Raw genomic sequence first — 17,210 nt, 5'->3', positions numbered from 1 at the left:
GTGTGTGTATATGTGTGTGTGAATTTAAAAGCCTTTTCTCTATTTATATATATATATATATATATATATATATATATATATATATATATATATATATATATATATATATATATATATATATATATATGTATAACAATTAGAGTAGTATTTAAGGTTAAATAAAGAAAAGGCTTTTAAATTCCAATGCAAAGAAGCAAATTAGATTCATTTTGTGGTCAGAAACTATATATATATATATATAACCCACTAGGTACCTGTATGGCTCTTTACTAAATATACATGCATCTAAAATATTGCAGGTTATACCTGCTTACTTATTTTTAAGTTTTCCATTTGAATAAATATTTAGAAATGATTAAACAATATACATTTTAATGTTAAATTTAAAAAGTGAATAACTTACATCATTTTTTAATGATAACACACAATGAATGCAAGCAAATACTGAATTTAAACCAAGTTTAAAATGGTGCTAAAAAGGCATTCAGCTGCATTTTTATGCCCTTATATGTACAGTATATACACATAAATAGATATAGAATCGAGATTGCCACCCCTCCGCCCAACCCAACCCCACCCCCTGTAAAAGCTATTAAATAGCCTATATTCAACCAACACAAACACTGCTGTAGTTTTGTTCCTCTGAATTTAGTCTGAATCATTTAATGCACAGCTCTGTTTTTGGACAATCCGTTTGTCAGAGGTTTCATTCGGTTATTATTGTCAATCATAGCAATGACTCGCGCATATTTAGCGGATTTACTGCAGAATTTTTTACACTTGTGTTTGTCATTCTTGAAACGGTTTACATGGACGTTTGGTCCTCTTAGACAAACAAAACATCTTCGAATTGTGAATTAATTATTGATATATGTATATGTATATGTGTGTGTGTGTTTGTGTGTGTAGAGAGAGAGAGTTAGTCATGTTAACAGTGTCTTTCAAATGAACATATATATCATCTCTGGTTTGCAAGATTTCAGTAAATAGAGTCAATAATATGTGATTTGGATGGACTACAGTGACCCAGCAGCCGCACACCTGCGCCTTTCTGAGTATTATTCTGCAGTGATGCTTTTCTCCACAGATACGAACCGCCGCCTCTAAATAACACGACACTGAATACATGCCAATTGCCTTAGCAATAAACGCCACAAAGCCATTTCAAATTTATAGTCCCCCACCATCATATTTTCCAGTTCTCAGACTGTCAGCCTCTAGCACAGAGTCTTTTGGAAATGATATTGCTCCCGAAGGTGCTTTTGTGAAAACTACCTATTCAGCGGCCATCATCTGAATGATTTATACAAATATGTTTATGAACCACAGTGAAATATATTGCACTGCTATTATCATTTACATCCAGCTATATGCGCTTAAATCTGGAACTTACAATGCGGCTCAGTAACTGAATGAATATCTGGAGAGAGCTCAGGCTGGAAACCACCAAAGGAATGATTACTTTGAACCAAATGTGAGCTTTTATTGAGGGATTGCATTGGAGTTTTACTTGACATGACGTGAAAAGTTAAAGACATGTAATTATGTTTAGCCTGGATGTACAAAAACATTTTTAATTGAAACATGAATAAATATGCTTCCTATGAATATATACGTCTTCATATTTTCTTAGAAAATAAGTTTTAGTTTGCCACGTTTGGACCATGAATTGCAGCACAAGTCACTAGGTTAAATGGAATCTGAATGCTAGTTCAGGTCGCTGCTTGCCATTTATTTGCGAGACTGATTATTTATTATTTCAACATTTCTTTGCGGGATGTTTTGATGGGCGTGTGACTGCGGTTTAACACGTTCCCCCGGACGCGCTGTGACTGTCTGGTGGCGTTTCTTGTTCGGTATTTAAAGACGCAGGTTCGGTCACTACGGGGGTCAGAACGTGGCGACACACTGGACACGTGCCAGACTGAAAATCATAAAAAGACAGTATTCAGTACATATAATTATGTCATTATAAACTTCTGCTCTTAAAGGAATAGTTCACAAAAAATTTCTGTCATCATTTTCTCACACTCACGTTCCAAAGACAAAAACGCAAATTAAGATACTTCTAATGAAACCATTGAAGTGAAAACAGTCCAAATTACGTAATCTGATTCCCATAAGTATTTGTAATTAGATCACATTACATTTTAAAACACTCATAATCAGACTAGTTACTTTTTTATTGAATGCAGGATTACATATTATTCACACAATAGCAATTAATTATTTATAATTTATCTACCTTTTTTAAATCTTTTTTTGATCTTCTAAATGTTCCTTTCTAAAATAGCCTACCACTTACACATTCAATAAATAAATAAATAAAATAAATAAATAAAACAACATTAAAAATCCTACTGATCCCAAATTTTGGAATAGCAGTGTATAAATCTAAATTAAATCTCTTCATTGTATAAAACAATACTGACTATTCAAAAAAAAAAATGCATTTGCATATTTTTACAATGCAGTTTTTGGACTTTTTAACGTGTGTAAGTTATGGCTGCATGGACTTTCAATGGATGCACAAAAAAGGATGAAAGGATATTGAGTTTCTATTAGGGTTATTGTAATTAATTGTTGCATCGATGCGGGTGATCCTCCATTAAAAAAAAAAAAAAAAAAAAAAAAAAAAAAAAAAACGTGCAGGGGGAAACAAAAAACCATGTTCAGAATTTATTCTGAGCTTGGCTTTTTTTCTGCATAACGCTTAATGTGGCTTAATGCATTAAAACTGTTTTTAAATGACCAAACTCAAAGAACATTATTAATAAATCATATTATGCACAAACAAACTTGACTTTGGTCTTTTAAAAACCGTTTTAATGCATTAAGCCACATTAAGGTTTTTTTCTTATAACTTCTTCTATGGGAGGAAAACGCTTAGCATGTAATTAAATGGGTTGCGTTCGTATTATGGCTCATATCTGCTAATCTGTAAATACTATGATCTATTAACAATGTTTATTGAGTTTGGTCATTTAAAAAAAAACAAAAAAAAAAAAACAAACCCACTGTTTTAATGCATTAAGCCGTTAAGCGCTTTCCTTGTGGGAGGAAAACGCTTAACGCACAATTAAATGTGTTATGGTCTTATTCTGTGCTTATCTGCTTGTCTGTACATGGTACGATTTATTAATAATGTGTTTATTGAGTTTGTCTTTTAAGAACACTGTTTTAATGCATTAAGTCACATTAAGCCTTTTAGAATTTCCCCTTGCATGAATTGCTTGACAGTGTGTGCTTGCACCTGCCGTTATTTCAGTTTTACTCTAGATATGCTTTCATTTATGCCGTTTGGAACACAGTACGTATTAGATGCATTAACTCACGTACTGACAGACCTTCATGTGCACTTTGTGTTTATTTGTCCTGAAGCTTGCGGTTGCAGTTAAATGCAGTAGCATCTTAGAAAACTTTTATGATATGAAATTGATGTGTAAACAGTCAGTTATGTTTTCAGAACAGGACAAAACATCTGACATATCGAAACAAAGATTCACATACAATTTACTCACCCCCTTGTCATCCAAGATGTTCATGTCTTTTTTCAGTCGTAAATAAATTATTTTTCTCCATATAATGGACTGATATGGTGCCCTGATTTTGAACTTATATTGCTGTTTTACCTTTTTTGTTAAAGGGGTCATTGGATGCCTATTTTCCACAAGTTGATATGATTCTTTAAAATTCTCCCTTTTTACCTTGTCAAAATGAGCTCTGCAAAAATCATCCAGTTCTGGTCAAGGTTGCTTTAAATGTTAATGAGCTCTGCTCGCCCCACCCCTCTCTTCTTTCTGTGGAGTGACGAGCCTGTTTACTTTAGCCACATTTAGCCGCGTTAGCAAGTTTAACGGCTAAACTAGCATGTTATTAGGAAAGGCAATCGCAAAGATTCATTAAAAAAAAAAAAAAATAATAAAAAATAATAATAATGACGACCACTACGTTCATTATTACATCCAGCAACACAACATCTCAATCAGAGATATTCTTGTCTAACTTACATCCCTGCTGAGGCATCAAAACAACAGAGGTAGGACTGTTACAGCTGATCTGAGGTAAAACGCTCATGTCAATCAACTATCGTGGGAGCAGCCTTGTCAATGTGACGTCACACCGACAGGTATCTGAGAATGGCTTGATTTGAAAAAGGGGATATTATTAACAGATTAATTAAAAACCACTACATAGATTTGTATCATTATAGGGTAGATTTGTACATAGACTGCCAACACACATTAATGTTCAACAACATGTAAAATTGAACTCTGCATCCGATGACCCCGTTAAGGGTGTTTGATCTTCTTTGCATGTTCACTTTGCAAAGACTGGGTCGGTACTTCTGCAGCGATGTAGGATGATTTTGAAATGATTTTTGAACTTGAAGCAGAAAATACTATAGTTTTTCGACATACCCTAACTGTCTTGTACTAGAATACACAGAGTTTAGGGAGAGCAGGGCAAGACGAGCGTGTGAGATTAAAAAGTATTTAAATTGCATTTTTTTAAATTAAAATAACCTATCGTTTCGCTAGATAAGACCCTTCTTCCTTCGGCTGGGATCCTTTACAACTGCATTTGGGATTGTTTGAAGCCGCATTTAAACTGCATTTTGGAAATTTAAAATCAGGGCACCATATCAGTCCATTATATGGAGAAAAATGCTGAAATGTATTCCTCAGAAAACTATTTCTTTGGGACTGAAAAAGAAAGACATGAACATCTTGGATGACAAGGGGGTGACTACATTATATGTGAATCTTTGTTTTGGAAGTGGACTTCTCCTTTAAAGCACTCCAAGATACTGAAAGTACTTTTTGTTATCACTTGTTACTGTTGTTTTCTCCCCATTTTACTTTATATTTGCTTGTATGTTTTGAAGCTGTATTTACTTTGTTAAATTCTTAACAATTGTTTTGATTTACTATAAATTTGTAATTATTTTAAGTAGTAGCCTGCTTATATAATTTAATAAAAAAGCACAAAATACATTTTATATAATCGTGATATCGAATTGAATCGTTGACATGATAATCATAATCGAATCATGAAACCAGTGCCGATTCACACCCCTAGTTTCCATATTCATGTTCTGAAGATAGATGTGCAAGTCTAAATAAAAATGGGAGTAAATGATGACAGGGCTAAATTAACCATTTAATTTAGTCTCTTTCACAAGCACTAAGAAAAACAGAATTACCTTTCTGAGCCAGAGAGTGACACAGAGTTTATGGAACATGTGACGGCACGGCAGCAGGGTTGCAATCTCATCTTTGACGTATTCACAACAGCAGATGGCACAGCACTGCTCCTGCTCTGCAGAACCAAAGAGAGTGTGCATGTGAATGCATGTCAAAGGTTTAACTCGTGAACCTACAGCACCAATCCAAATATTTAAACACGTCTCGATCCAGTCACGCACACGTCACATTATTCATTTCAGTCATTAGGGCTGAAACTGAAGTCATTTCATGCTTTCCAAAGCAGATTTATTGCCCCAAATTCGCTCAGGCCATAAAGTTGAAGTGGGACATTAGAGCATGATTTTCCCGGCACTCATACCGTGTGTTGAGTTTTGTGAAAAACAGTTCTCATCTGGTGTTCGAATTGCACTAAAAAAAAAAAAAAAAAAAAAAAAAGAATACGCAGGAGTACACACAAGCTAATAACTTAGAGGTGATGAGTTCGGGTCTCGGCGTCTGTCAGTGTCTCTCATACACACTACAATTTCCCATCTGTGAAATACTTCACATGGGCAGCAGTGAGAAACAGGAAGGCAAATTATAAATACAGTACAATCATGTAAACACACATCTGCTTCTTAACACTGCTCCTATAGAGTGAACTTCTAAACACGGAGTATGGAGCAGATTGATTAAAAACTGTATACTGTACTATAACTATAAGATACTATTTTGTGCACTTTACGTAACTACAAGTACAGGCAGTAGTACCAGTGTTTTCGGCATTGATGGTGATCTGGGGTAGGCAGTCAATGATCTGTTCAGTGGCGGGGGGATGAGCCTGCTCCACATCTATAGCTAAGGACTCCAGATGAGCCAGTGCTGCCTGCAACACAACAAAACACATTACCATATTTAATTTCCCCTGGATAAAGATAGAAGCAAGTTAATTATACATTAAGCCTTACATTGCCAGTGCGCACTCTCATTGGCTGAATTCAATGAAGTTTGCTGGGGTTTAACAACATCAGTTGGCAACCGAGTCAAATTTCTTAATATTGTATTCTTGGTTGATTAGGATGGATCATATATTTGTATAACTTAGTTGCTCATGCACAATATTCATATGTTAATGAAGCAGCATAGATTTTTGAAGAGTACTGTGCTTTCATCTCATTAATACATGAACGATAATCAACCTATATGACTACGCATCTTGAGACTCCATTTATTAATTAAAATTGGTCCAGATGATGTATTATCTATTTAAAAAAATGCTCATCTGACTCTCAAAGACTCTTGGAGATATCAAAATCTAATATAGTTAAACTACACAGTGATTTAAATGGCAATATCACAACACTAGGGAAGCAATATAGACTGCATAATTAATCTAAATAAAACCGTAATCACAATATGGCTTGGAGCAATTATCAAATGGCAAAGGCTACAATTAAATTAAATAAATATATATGCGGTACGTGTTTTAGAGCGACACGTGGCACCGTGTTCCCCATTGAACCCCATCTCTGCATCTGCTTTGAGTTTAGGTCATGCATTTAGGAAGTCAACATGCACCGTTCATCTTCCCTTTAGTTAAAGTGAGAAGCAGTTTTCAAAAAAAAGAGAAGCTTTAAAGGGGTCATGAACTGACAAGACAAAATTCCCTTGATATTTTTGACACATGTAATTGTACTATAATAACATCCTGTAAGTTTCAGAACTCAAAACATTCTTGTAAGTCTAAAAACAGGTTATATTGAAGCCAGTCTGCCAAAACGACAGGTTGTGGACTGTGCCACTCTACGATGTAACAGAGTGGCTAAACACCACCTCTGCAGAAGATCAACATCTGCTTCTACATCCCATTCTGCTTAGCCCCATCCACTGATTCACGTATGTAATGTAAATAACGAGAGGCGAATGCAGATAAAGATGGGTCCAAATACAAGACAACACTGTAGGTAAGAGTGGATGAACTTTATTTTTAATGAATGTTCCGACCACATCAACTTTGTTCACTTCATTTTAGTGTAAATTTGTTTACAAACAAAGCACAATTAGACATGGGATTTCCAGAAAGAAACTAAAGGACAGCGCTGTGCCACCTATATTGAATTCGACAGTAATGTCTCAACACACAAGTGTGAGCAACTGTTTTTATTACTTGATCACTACTGGTTCGTCTGTTATTACAGATCGTTTGATACGTACAGAGTGTTTATGCATTTTTTGATCACAGTAGTGTCTATCTATGAGGAATGTAGGCTGTAAAACATACACAAGCATTAGCCAATTATAGCACAGGCCGTTCACTTTAACAATCGGAGTTAACAATCCGTTAGATCCATTGAAAGTTTGGCAGTTGTACATTTGAAAATTAAGTAATTAATACAGCCATAAACATTAGTACTATAAATTTTAAATAAATACATAAATAAATAAATATTTTTTTAAATACTTATTTTTTAATGGTACAGTGAAATACTACAATTGTAATATTCCTTGTTTTTATGATTTTTTTTATATTTTACTCCATAATAATAATTAAAACAGCATTCATAATAAAAGTAATAACCATTTAATTATTAAAAAATGATTATTATGGCCACACTAACAGTCAAGTTCTTAAACTGTAAGATTTTTAAATGTTTTTAAATGTAAGAATTCTCTCACCAAGCCTGCATTTATCTGATCCAAAATACAGCAAAAGCAGCAATACTGTGAAATATTTTTACTATTTAAAATAACTACTTTCTATTTGAATACATTTTAAAATGCAATTTATTCCTGTAATCAAAGATACATTTCACAACATTACTGCTTTTGCTGTATTTTGGATCAAATAAACGCAGGCTTGGTGAGCAGAAGAGAATTCTTTAAAACAACAACAACAACAACAACAACAACAACATTATTAAACGCTCAAAAACTTTTGACTGGTAGTGTATAAAAAATTATTTAAACTGCAATCCAAAAAAAAAAACAAAAAAAAAAAAAAAAAAAAAAAAAAAAAAAAAAAAAAACACCACAACAAAACAAACAAGCAAACAAACAAAAAAACACATGCAATCTGGGTGCATCCCAAGTTCATGCAACAGGGCAGAGTTCCCTCACCTCCATAGCCTGAGCAAGACGCTCCTCTAATGCCATGTAAGTAAGGAGCTGGGAATGATCCACGTAAGAGATTGCTTGAGCCATCCCAAAACCATCACCAAATTCATCCAGGAACCTGAAAAACAAAGGACTTTAAAATACAGATTTTCTCTCTTAGTTGGCCTTTCGCAATCATCAACGCAATCAAAATAGTTCTTAACGTAATATATGATATGATAGTAAATATACTTTACATTTTTATAAACATTTTAAATATTTAAGGTATGCATCTGGGGCATGTCACATTTCACCCCAAATCAGGATTTTTTTTTTTTTTTATATAATTCTAAAAATTAACTTCAACTATTCTCAACTATTTTCCTTTTCAAATAAAATCTCTCTTTTTTTTTTGAGGTTTTATAGGGACATGTTTCATGAGAGTTAAAGGATAACATGACATTACATTATTGTTTTTTTAAATTATTTGATCTATAACTTTTATCGACCTCCATTCTGTGTCCAGGTCTTCACTCATGCTGGAATCATCCTCCAGGTTATTGTTGCCATCCAGGATAAAGAGTCCAGGGTGCACAAACTGACTGACACCATCAGGGTCTTCATCACTGCTGCTGCCCGAGTCCTCATTATACATGAGCCAGGGGATCTCACCCTCCTCCAGCGGGGTCTGCTCCCTGAAGAACACCACACACAGACACAAAACAGCAGGAAAAAGGGATGCTTTAACATTATTAACTGTTTAATACATTTAAATTAATCTGACACTGCAGTCCATTCTGTCCCTGGTGACCAAAGATGTTGGAATAACAGCATTACCACATGTGTCTGTGTTCAATATGCCAGTAAATGATGGGAAAAAATCCTAATGGCCAATTTATTAAATCAAGTCCAGATAAGTGGGTTACCCAGACAACATTTTATTTGTGCCATATGGGAGCGTGTGAACCTAGTTAACTCGACACATGATACCCAAAAATGTGATCAAGTAGGGCAGCTCACTGAGCTTTCAGAACTACTGGTGTAAAATTAACATATTGAGTATGATTAGGTGGATTTTTCCAGATGAATAAAGGGAAAAAAGCCATGAAAAAGAAGTAATAGGCAGTGGGAATGCACATAGTCTGCAATATTTGAACAACGTCAAAACTTTGCCATGTTTTGGCAATGATGGTTTTCTCACTGATGTTTGTTTCTGGCAAGTGATTATTTTTGGAACGCTTTTTAAAAAAAATGTGTTAATAATCTGGCATGAAGAAATGCGTTAAAATACATTTTTAATGCCATTAAAAAAAATAAATAAAAACACTTAAAATTAAATGTCATGCATTTCCATATTAATTTTTTTATAGGAAAAAAAACAAAACAAATACCAAAACATCTATATGGACACATGCATCAGTATGTTTTTTTGGTGTGCTTACTCTAAAGCAAGGTTGAGAGAAGGCACTTCCTCCAGACTGCTGCTGCTACTGCTTCCAGGTGGCTCATCCATGCCAGGCAGAGTCTCCCAGCTTTCCTCACTTGTACACCTCTCCTTCTCCAGCCCAGAGTCGGATGTCCAGGAGGCCGACCACTCTCCCTCGCTGAATTCTGAGCTGCTGCTAAGAGAAAAAAAAAAAAGAGCAGGATACACGCACAAACACACGTGAGCCCACCTCGTAAAAGTCAATCTAATCCTCTTAGCTGAAGAGCCTTAGCATGCAGAATGAGCACCCACTAAGCGCACCTTTGGCACCTCACTCATTCCCTGCTGAGAGTATAACTTATCAAGCATTCACAGTAAACGCCCAAGCTCATCCTTGACTTCAATTATGAGGATTTTTTTTTTTTTTTTTTACAAACAGCCTATCAAATACAGCTTGAAACGTTCTTTTTTTTAAACAAAGGATTGATGAAAAGAGAGGCTTAACCTTCAGAAAATGAGGTTTGTCCACTTGACTTTGCAATTCCTGTGATTTTTAACTAATTTAAAAGCCTGAGATTTCAGCTTCATAACATTACGGTTGAACCACTGATGTCACATGGACTATTTTATCAATGTCCTTACTATCTTTCTGGGCCTTGAACATGTCAGATGCGTTGCTGTCTATGCAGGGTCAGTAAGCTCTCGGATTTCATCAAAAAATATCTTAATTTGTGATGCGATCTAGGAAAACCCAACACATGGCCAAATTTTATCATTTTTAGATTTTGATACCATATGAAAGCTGGGTTCAAGCCCTTTCCAAAACTGTTTTTATTCTGTCCATAGCTTGAACGTAACAAAGGTTTACGTTGGCTGCCTTAAGCTTGCTGATAGCTATTATTTTCAGGAATGGAATTTTGAGAAAAACGGGTTTAAAGTGAGACGGCTTTCACTTTCAATTCACGGATTTAACGAGAGCTGTCTGACAAGTCAGGAGTGCTATACTGCATCATTACACAAACAGACTAATGTCTGTTTTCCGTTGTTTATCATGGGCATAGTTTTAGAACGTTTGATCACCCCTTGTATGTTTAGATGTACGAATAATGCAGCCTACCTTGTGGTTTACATTTTGAAAAAACGAGCGCAGCGCAACTGTTCGCCCACTGTGCATAAAATAGACGGTCATCGGACTCCTCCTCTTTAGTAACTTCATTATCCGACCCTTCATCTCTGGATGTGAAATAGTCCATTATAACGTCGTTTAGGGCACTGACATCAAGATTGCGCAGATTGAGGTTAAGTGAGCAGCTACAGTACTTCAGACTGCGTTGTTGCGCTCCGCCATCTCACAATATTAAAAATTCAATAATTAAAAAAAACTTTGCGTGCAATAGTTTACACAGGATTGGCGGAGAATGTGCATTGATACACCTTTATTAAATATGTTATGTGGTTTATTTTGATAGGTTAACTGTTTTCGCGGTGTTAAGGGAAAGCACCTCCGCAGTGTGTTCTTAACATAAGAGAAAGACAAAGTCATTTCTGCTTGCTGCAATAAAATTGCTATTTTTCTGCACTAAACAAGTGAATTTCGCCAAGATATTTTCAGAGATGATGGACAAGATGTTATTAATTTAATGAAAATTAATGAAAAAAAAAAAAAAAAAAAAAAAAAAAAAACACACAACAACAACAACTGACATGTAACCTATTTTCCGAATTTCCTGAAAACATCCCAGCATGACATCCAACGGGTTTTCCCAGACTGCATCACATTTGTGTTCCGAAGATGAACGTGAGGATGAGTTCTCATGGGTTTGTAACGACATGGGGGTTTCTTTTAAATTTAAAAACAAAATTATGCTTTTTTTAACAACTGAACTGCACTGAACAAGTATTAAGTTTGAGCTCATTACGAATTTATTTTAAATAAATGCATACCTTTATTCAGCAAGGACTCATTAAAATGATCAAATGTGACAGTAAAGACTTAAAAATTGTCTATAATATTGCTGAATATTTCTATTTTCAAATACTACTAAACTATTAAGAGTTTTTACTATCATTAATAGTGTGATAGTTTATGACATCTAAAGCAGGGGTGCCCAAACTTGGTCCTGGAGGGCCGATGTCCTGTAGAGCTTAGCTGAACTTGCCTCACCTGCTGCAAAGTTTCTAGCAAAGCCACTAGAAGGCAAGACTGCAACCTTTAGCCAAAAAGCATAACAACTAATGCTAACGCTGCAGTGCATGGAAGAAGACCAGAGGCTGTTTATTTCTGAATGGAGGAGAGGTTTCACTCTGCTGAATAAACAGCTTATTAGAGGAAACAGCTTAATATATAAGGAATTAACAGCCTATTGGCTAATCTTCAACATGTTTTACACTAAACAATATTTATGGATTGAACTATATTTTGGAGTTTACACTGAGAAAGATGCCATTTTTTAAGTGAAGTCACTGACTTTTTGCGACAGGTGGAATTGAGCTTGCGGCACTTTTCATTCATTCTTTTGGTATCCGTAAACGACGAATGAGTGTCTCAGTCTCTGTTTCTAGTATGCCTAGTAAGAGCTTGATTAGCTGGTTTAGGTGTGTCTAATTGGGGTTGGAGCTAAACTCAGCAGGACACCGGCCCTCCAGGACCAAGTTTGGGCCGATCTAAAGACTGACTTCCATTATTACGTAAATAAAATGAAGGTAAAAAAAAGATATTGTGACATCAATTTGTACCCCAATTGTGAAAAGTGCATTAGTATAACCAAAGAGTCTTTTTAGTGCAATAAATTAAATTGAGGTACATGCAATACCTACTTACCTTTCATCACCCTTTGTAGATGGGTCACATTTCTCTCCAAAATCCTCCAGATCTTCCCAGATCTCATCACAATCATCATCCTCTTCTACTTTGGCATTATTATCATCCTCATTTTTCCTGTTTTCAGAGCTGAGATCACTCAAGGCCATGGGTGGAAAGTCAAAGAGGAACTCATTTTTAGGGCTTGTTTGTGCGAGGAATCCCGGAGGTGCCGAGCCACACTTGCTTCTGACTGCTAAGCCTGACAAAGGGCCTACTTCCTCTTTTTCTGAACGTTTCCTTCTTTCAAGGTGAGTCTCGCTCGTCTGTTTGCGGATCTTTGGCCTCACGACCATTTCGGACTGAAATGTTCCTTCAGGGTTGGTTTTTCCTGTGCTTTCATAGGAAGCGGGTGCAGGGCTGGCCGTAACCCCATGACATTTTGGAGCTTGGTCTTCAGCAACCAATAATGGACTAACTTTGTTATTTGCTTTTACAGTTCTTTCAAAATCTGGTGCCTCACAGCAAAGGTCTGTTGAGCTTTTAGAAGGTGCTATTTGCACTGAACGTTTCTTTATTTTTGAAAACACATTAGGATGCGAATCATCAAGCGAATTTCCACCCAATTCACAAATACCATCAAGTCTCTTCTGAGCAGCCTGAGATGGGTTCAAACTCAAATCCTCCTCCTCAGCACCGCTACTGTCAGGCTCATAGGCGTCAATATTGATGTAACTCAGAGCTTCCGGGTTGGGCTTAGGGTCTTCACTGATAGGCCAGACTCTAGCCTGTTCACCTTTTTCTATACCAGAACAATATTTTCTGTCATATGGCACAACCTGGTCACTCTTTGGTCTCTTGAAATGGTTTGAGGGTGCTTTTGTGACTCTACATAATGATGACTGCCTCTTGCTGTGGCCCTCCTGATTTGATGCTGCGTTTGACTCAGGGCACACTGCATTTGTGCATGCCGTCGGGAGGATAGTCTGAAGCACTGAAGAAATGTTGCCCTTTGAAGCTGAAGGCAAAAATATTTATGTTATTACTCATTCTACCTTACTGGAAAAAAAAAAATTAATTGTTTTGTATATAGGAAGTGATGGGATATGCAGTATAGAATAAATGTGACAAACATGTTTTGGTTGCATTTCCCCCAATATAATAAGAAATTATTATTTGCGTTTTTAGAAACATTACTATTCTTTCTATTGTTTCTTATTCATCACAATTACATTAACCCCAAAATTAACATACATACACATGTAATTTAAAAAAAAAAAAAAAAAAAAAAAAAATATTTCACTATTGTAATAAAATAATGAAATTCACCTTGTCCAGAAAAAATTTATTATAATTATTTTAAAAATGACAAACTAAAGGCAGTGCAATAAATACTACTGTGCCATACACTTTCTCATACTTCACAATGTAAACCATTTATTTTGTATGAAGAAAAAAAACAAAAAAAACAACAACATTAACATGAACTAAGAATGAACAATACTTCTACAGCATGTATTAAACTTAGTTAATGTTAATTTTAGCATTTATTGATGCATTATTAAAATCAAATTAGTTAATGCACTGTGAACATGAACAAACAATGAATGGCTGTATTTTTATTACCTAACATTAACAAAGATGAATAAATAGTGTAATAAATGTATTTTTCATTGTTTGTCCATGTTATTTTTAACACATTAACCAATGTTAACAAATGACACCTTATTGTAAAGAATTACCAAAAAGTCTTACTGGTTCTAACAACAGGCTTCATTTTCTTTATGAAAAATATATGTTTTGTTGTTTTCATTTAGTTTTGGGGTGAAATATGACCTGGGCATTTCTTGACAGTCACTCTATTAAAACGTAAGGAACCAAAAACCATTTCAAACTACTTTCTACCCACCCTCACCATTCTCATATATTTGCATAATAAAGTCAGATGGTCTCCTACAGGGTTTCCGTCTACACTTTTTAAAGTTGATGAATGCCTCACTCTAAAGCAGAACAACCCACACATGCATATTTCAGCTTTTCAAAATCCCTGTTACATTCCCAATATTACAAAGCTGTTTATTCACCATGAGAACCTCAATCTCAAAATCTCAAAATCCATTCCTCTAATTCTGTTGCTCACAGATTTGCAGGACTCGTTTGCTGAAGTTTGCAGTTTTAATACATTATAATACAATATTTTAATACAATATTAGGTAACAACTGTAAGCAAGCCATATTTAAGTTGATTTCCAAAATGATCTTTAAAAAAAAAAAAAAAAAAAAAAAAAAAAAAAAAGTGGCACTTTCAATACACTGCCTTGTTTGTTTGGCTTGAGTTTGGGGTGGGACTATCAGTTTTTCAACCAATAAGACTCATTAATTTTGCTAATCCGTTTTTGACATTTGTGGTGAGAAAATTACACACTTGGGCTTTAATGTTGAGGAACTCATTAGTTTAATCATCCACTAAGCTGGTACATACCCACTGCTGTGTCCTTTTGACTACTCGTCCTCTCCATGTTTTGACAGTCCACAGTGGATGCGACTCTGTGTTTATCTGTAACTGGCCGGAAACTGATATACGCGTGTCTACGGCCGTACCTCCTGCCTGAGATGGTCTGGTATCCTCCTGCTGGTTTGGGCCACGCAGACTTGCCTGCTTCTTGACCCATTCCTATGAGAAACAGAAGTACAAGTTCACACCAAGAACAATAGCTATAAAGATACTCCAGCTTTTTGAAGCCAGACAGATTCTGATTCCCTGTTAATGTTTTTATTGGTCATTATTTGAGAAAAAAAAACAAAAGGTTCTTCTCACTATATCATTCCTCTGTTGCCTATTCTCAAAGAATTAAAATTATTAAAACTTCATAGTTAGCATTATGTTTATCATCCTTGGTGTTAATGGGCCTTAAAAGGGTAATTCAATGCTGACAAAGATGGACTTTTCACAAATCTCAGCAGTCTATGCAGTAGAAGGATTGTTTTCTGAAATTTGTGCTCCATAACTAGAGAAATGAGATAAAAATAGCTGTTGTGATTTCTTTGGACAAAAAACACCCATAATTCACTTTTGACTTTACCCCTGCTCCTCTGTTAATCTCTATGGGCGAGAATACAGAAATGCATTAAAATGTAATGTTATGCATCATCCAGTGGACTTCTGATGACAAATAAATGGTATATGGGTGCAGGTAACACAGAGAAAGAGTACACATCGTTCACTTACATATACTGACATAGTAACAATAAAAGGTTGCTAAAAATCTGCAATCTTTTCCTTTAAGTTTCCACATACTTTGTAAGATCATTGTTCACTATAATCACAAAATTATTCTTTTAAATTAAACAAAGGCATTTCCAATGGTTTTACCATTATAAATCATCTTTTTGCATTTTGACTTTTGCACTTAGTCTTGTGCCTCGGCCTTGTGGTATTGTGAATATTGTTGACTCAAGGACAATGAATTGCTTGTGGTGTTCCTCATTTATCGGTTTTGATAAAAGCATCGACTTAATGATTAAAAGTAAAAATGTAAATAAAAACACACTGAGGTGTGACACCCGATACATCAATTCACACACTTCACCCACACAAATAAATGTTGCACAGTCACAGTTTTATGCTACACAGGCCGAACATAAAGAAGATTCTAACCAGTTTTAACAAAGATCCTCCATATTTGATGCATAAAATGCAGCAGTCTTTTAAGTGCTGGTTCAATCCTTTATTAAACACACCCAGTTCAGGTCTTGGAACCTCTACTCTACTAATGAATCATGGTTGTTAAATATAGAAAATATCCCAAATGTGCAATGCAGTGCTACTCCAGGACCAGGATTAGGAAGAATTAAAGCTTTCTAACCTATGACAGATCACATTATTGCTGATCAGAGTAACACCACGACAGTTCTTCAGCACTGTCTCATCATAACCCAACACTGTCATGTATTGTTGTCAATGTAGTTTGCAGCAAACACATCACATCCGTCAACAATACGCATTAAAGGTGCTTAACATATGCTATCGCTTGTCACGCTACAAGGAGATATATCCTTACAATAAATGCAATGTACAACCCTCAAAACAGATTTTTAATCTAAAGAAACACCCAAATCTCGTGATCAACTGCATCAACTCAGTGGAATACGGGCCCTGGTGCAAGTTTAGCGCAGCTAGCAAGCTAACTAATGTTTGTCGAAAGGCGCTGCTGTTTCTAGGGCGTGGATAATAATGTCTGCCGACGCCTTTATTCCGCCAATTTCACACAGAAAACTCACACAATCTTTTAGTTTAGGAAATGTGCCGTCTAATAACCAACCGTACCTGTGTTCCTGGATGCCTCCCGTGTCACAACTAACTCTGCGAACGTCACCACGAAACTTAAGAGGCACGTGACATATGTCCGCCAATCAGCTGTGAGTATCAGTGCCAGTATTATAATCGGGCGCAGCTAGGCAGCTGTAAGCCAACTGCAACACCACGTGTGCAATTTAAAGCCCACCTGGAAAACAGAAAGCAGGCGGGGATAGGATGGATTGGGGTGGAATGTTACAGGATGGGACAGGGCAGGGTAGGACAGGACGAGATAAAATAGGGTGATACACTGGGATAAACAGTTGCTAGGGCAGACACTGGAAATACAAGTTCCGCTTGGATTAATTGTGTCAAACTGAAAAAGGAATTGATTTCCAATTATAC

General features: G+C 35.7%; 1 protein-coding gene across 2 annotated transcripts; it reads right to left on the bottom strand.

Moving 5' to 3' along the window:
• Positions 1–1,462: 1,462 nt before the first annotated feature.
• Positions 1,463–16,958, bottom strand: pja2 (praja ring finger ubiquitin ligase 2). Of its 2 annotated transcripts, none has more exons than XM_051109206.1 (9): positions 16,836–16,958; positions 14,991–15,182; positions 12,530–13,526; positions 9,725–9,904; positions 8,792–8,977; positions 8,307–8,421; positions 5,961–6,075; positions 5,207–5,322; positions 1,463–1,924 (listed from the first exon to the last, which is right to left on the bottom strand). In XM_051109206.1, the coding sequence occupies exons 2-9, from the start codon at positions 15,178–15,180 to the stop codon at positions 1,805–1,807; spliced, it is 2,019 nt and encodes a 672-aa protein (XP_050965163.1). In that variant the 5' UTR covers positions 15,181–15,182; positions 16,836–16,958; the 3' UTR covers positions 1,463–1,804. The 2 variants fall into 2 exon arrangements, with proteins under 2 accessions (XP_050965163.1, XP_050965164.1); XM_051109207.1 differs by having other exon boundaries at positions 9,725–9,901.
• Positions 16,959–17,210: the final 252 nt, after the last annotated feature.

This window comes from Labeo rohita, chromosome 5 (assembly GCF_022985175.1).
Source record: "Labeo rohita strain BAU-BD-2019 chromosome 5, IGBB_LRoh.1.0, whole genome shotgun sequence".
NCBI classification, from domain to species: Eukaryota; Metazoa; Chordata; class Actinopteri; order Cypriniformes; family Cyprinidae; genus Labeo; species Labeo rohita.
Note: the sequence above shows the minus strand (reverse complement) of the source record. Positions and strands in the feature narration are given on the sequence as shown.

What these genes read in the sequence shown, in the direction of transcription:
- pja2 (XM_051109206.1), bottom strand. Translation starts at nt 15,180, where the DNA reads ATGGGTCAAGAAGCAGGCAAGTCTGCGTGGCCCAAACCAGCAGGAGGA. An exon ending in GACCTGGACACAGAATGGAG is followed by an intron (nt 8,422 to 8,791) that starts GTCGATAAAAGT and finishes TTTGTTTTTCAG; the next exon opens with GTTCCTGGATGAATTTGGTG. An exon ending in CATCAATGCCGAAAACACTG is followed by an intron (nt 5,323 to 5,960) that starts GTACTACTGCCT and finishes TTGGTTCTGCAG; the next exon opens with AGCAGGAGCAGTGCTGTGCC.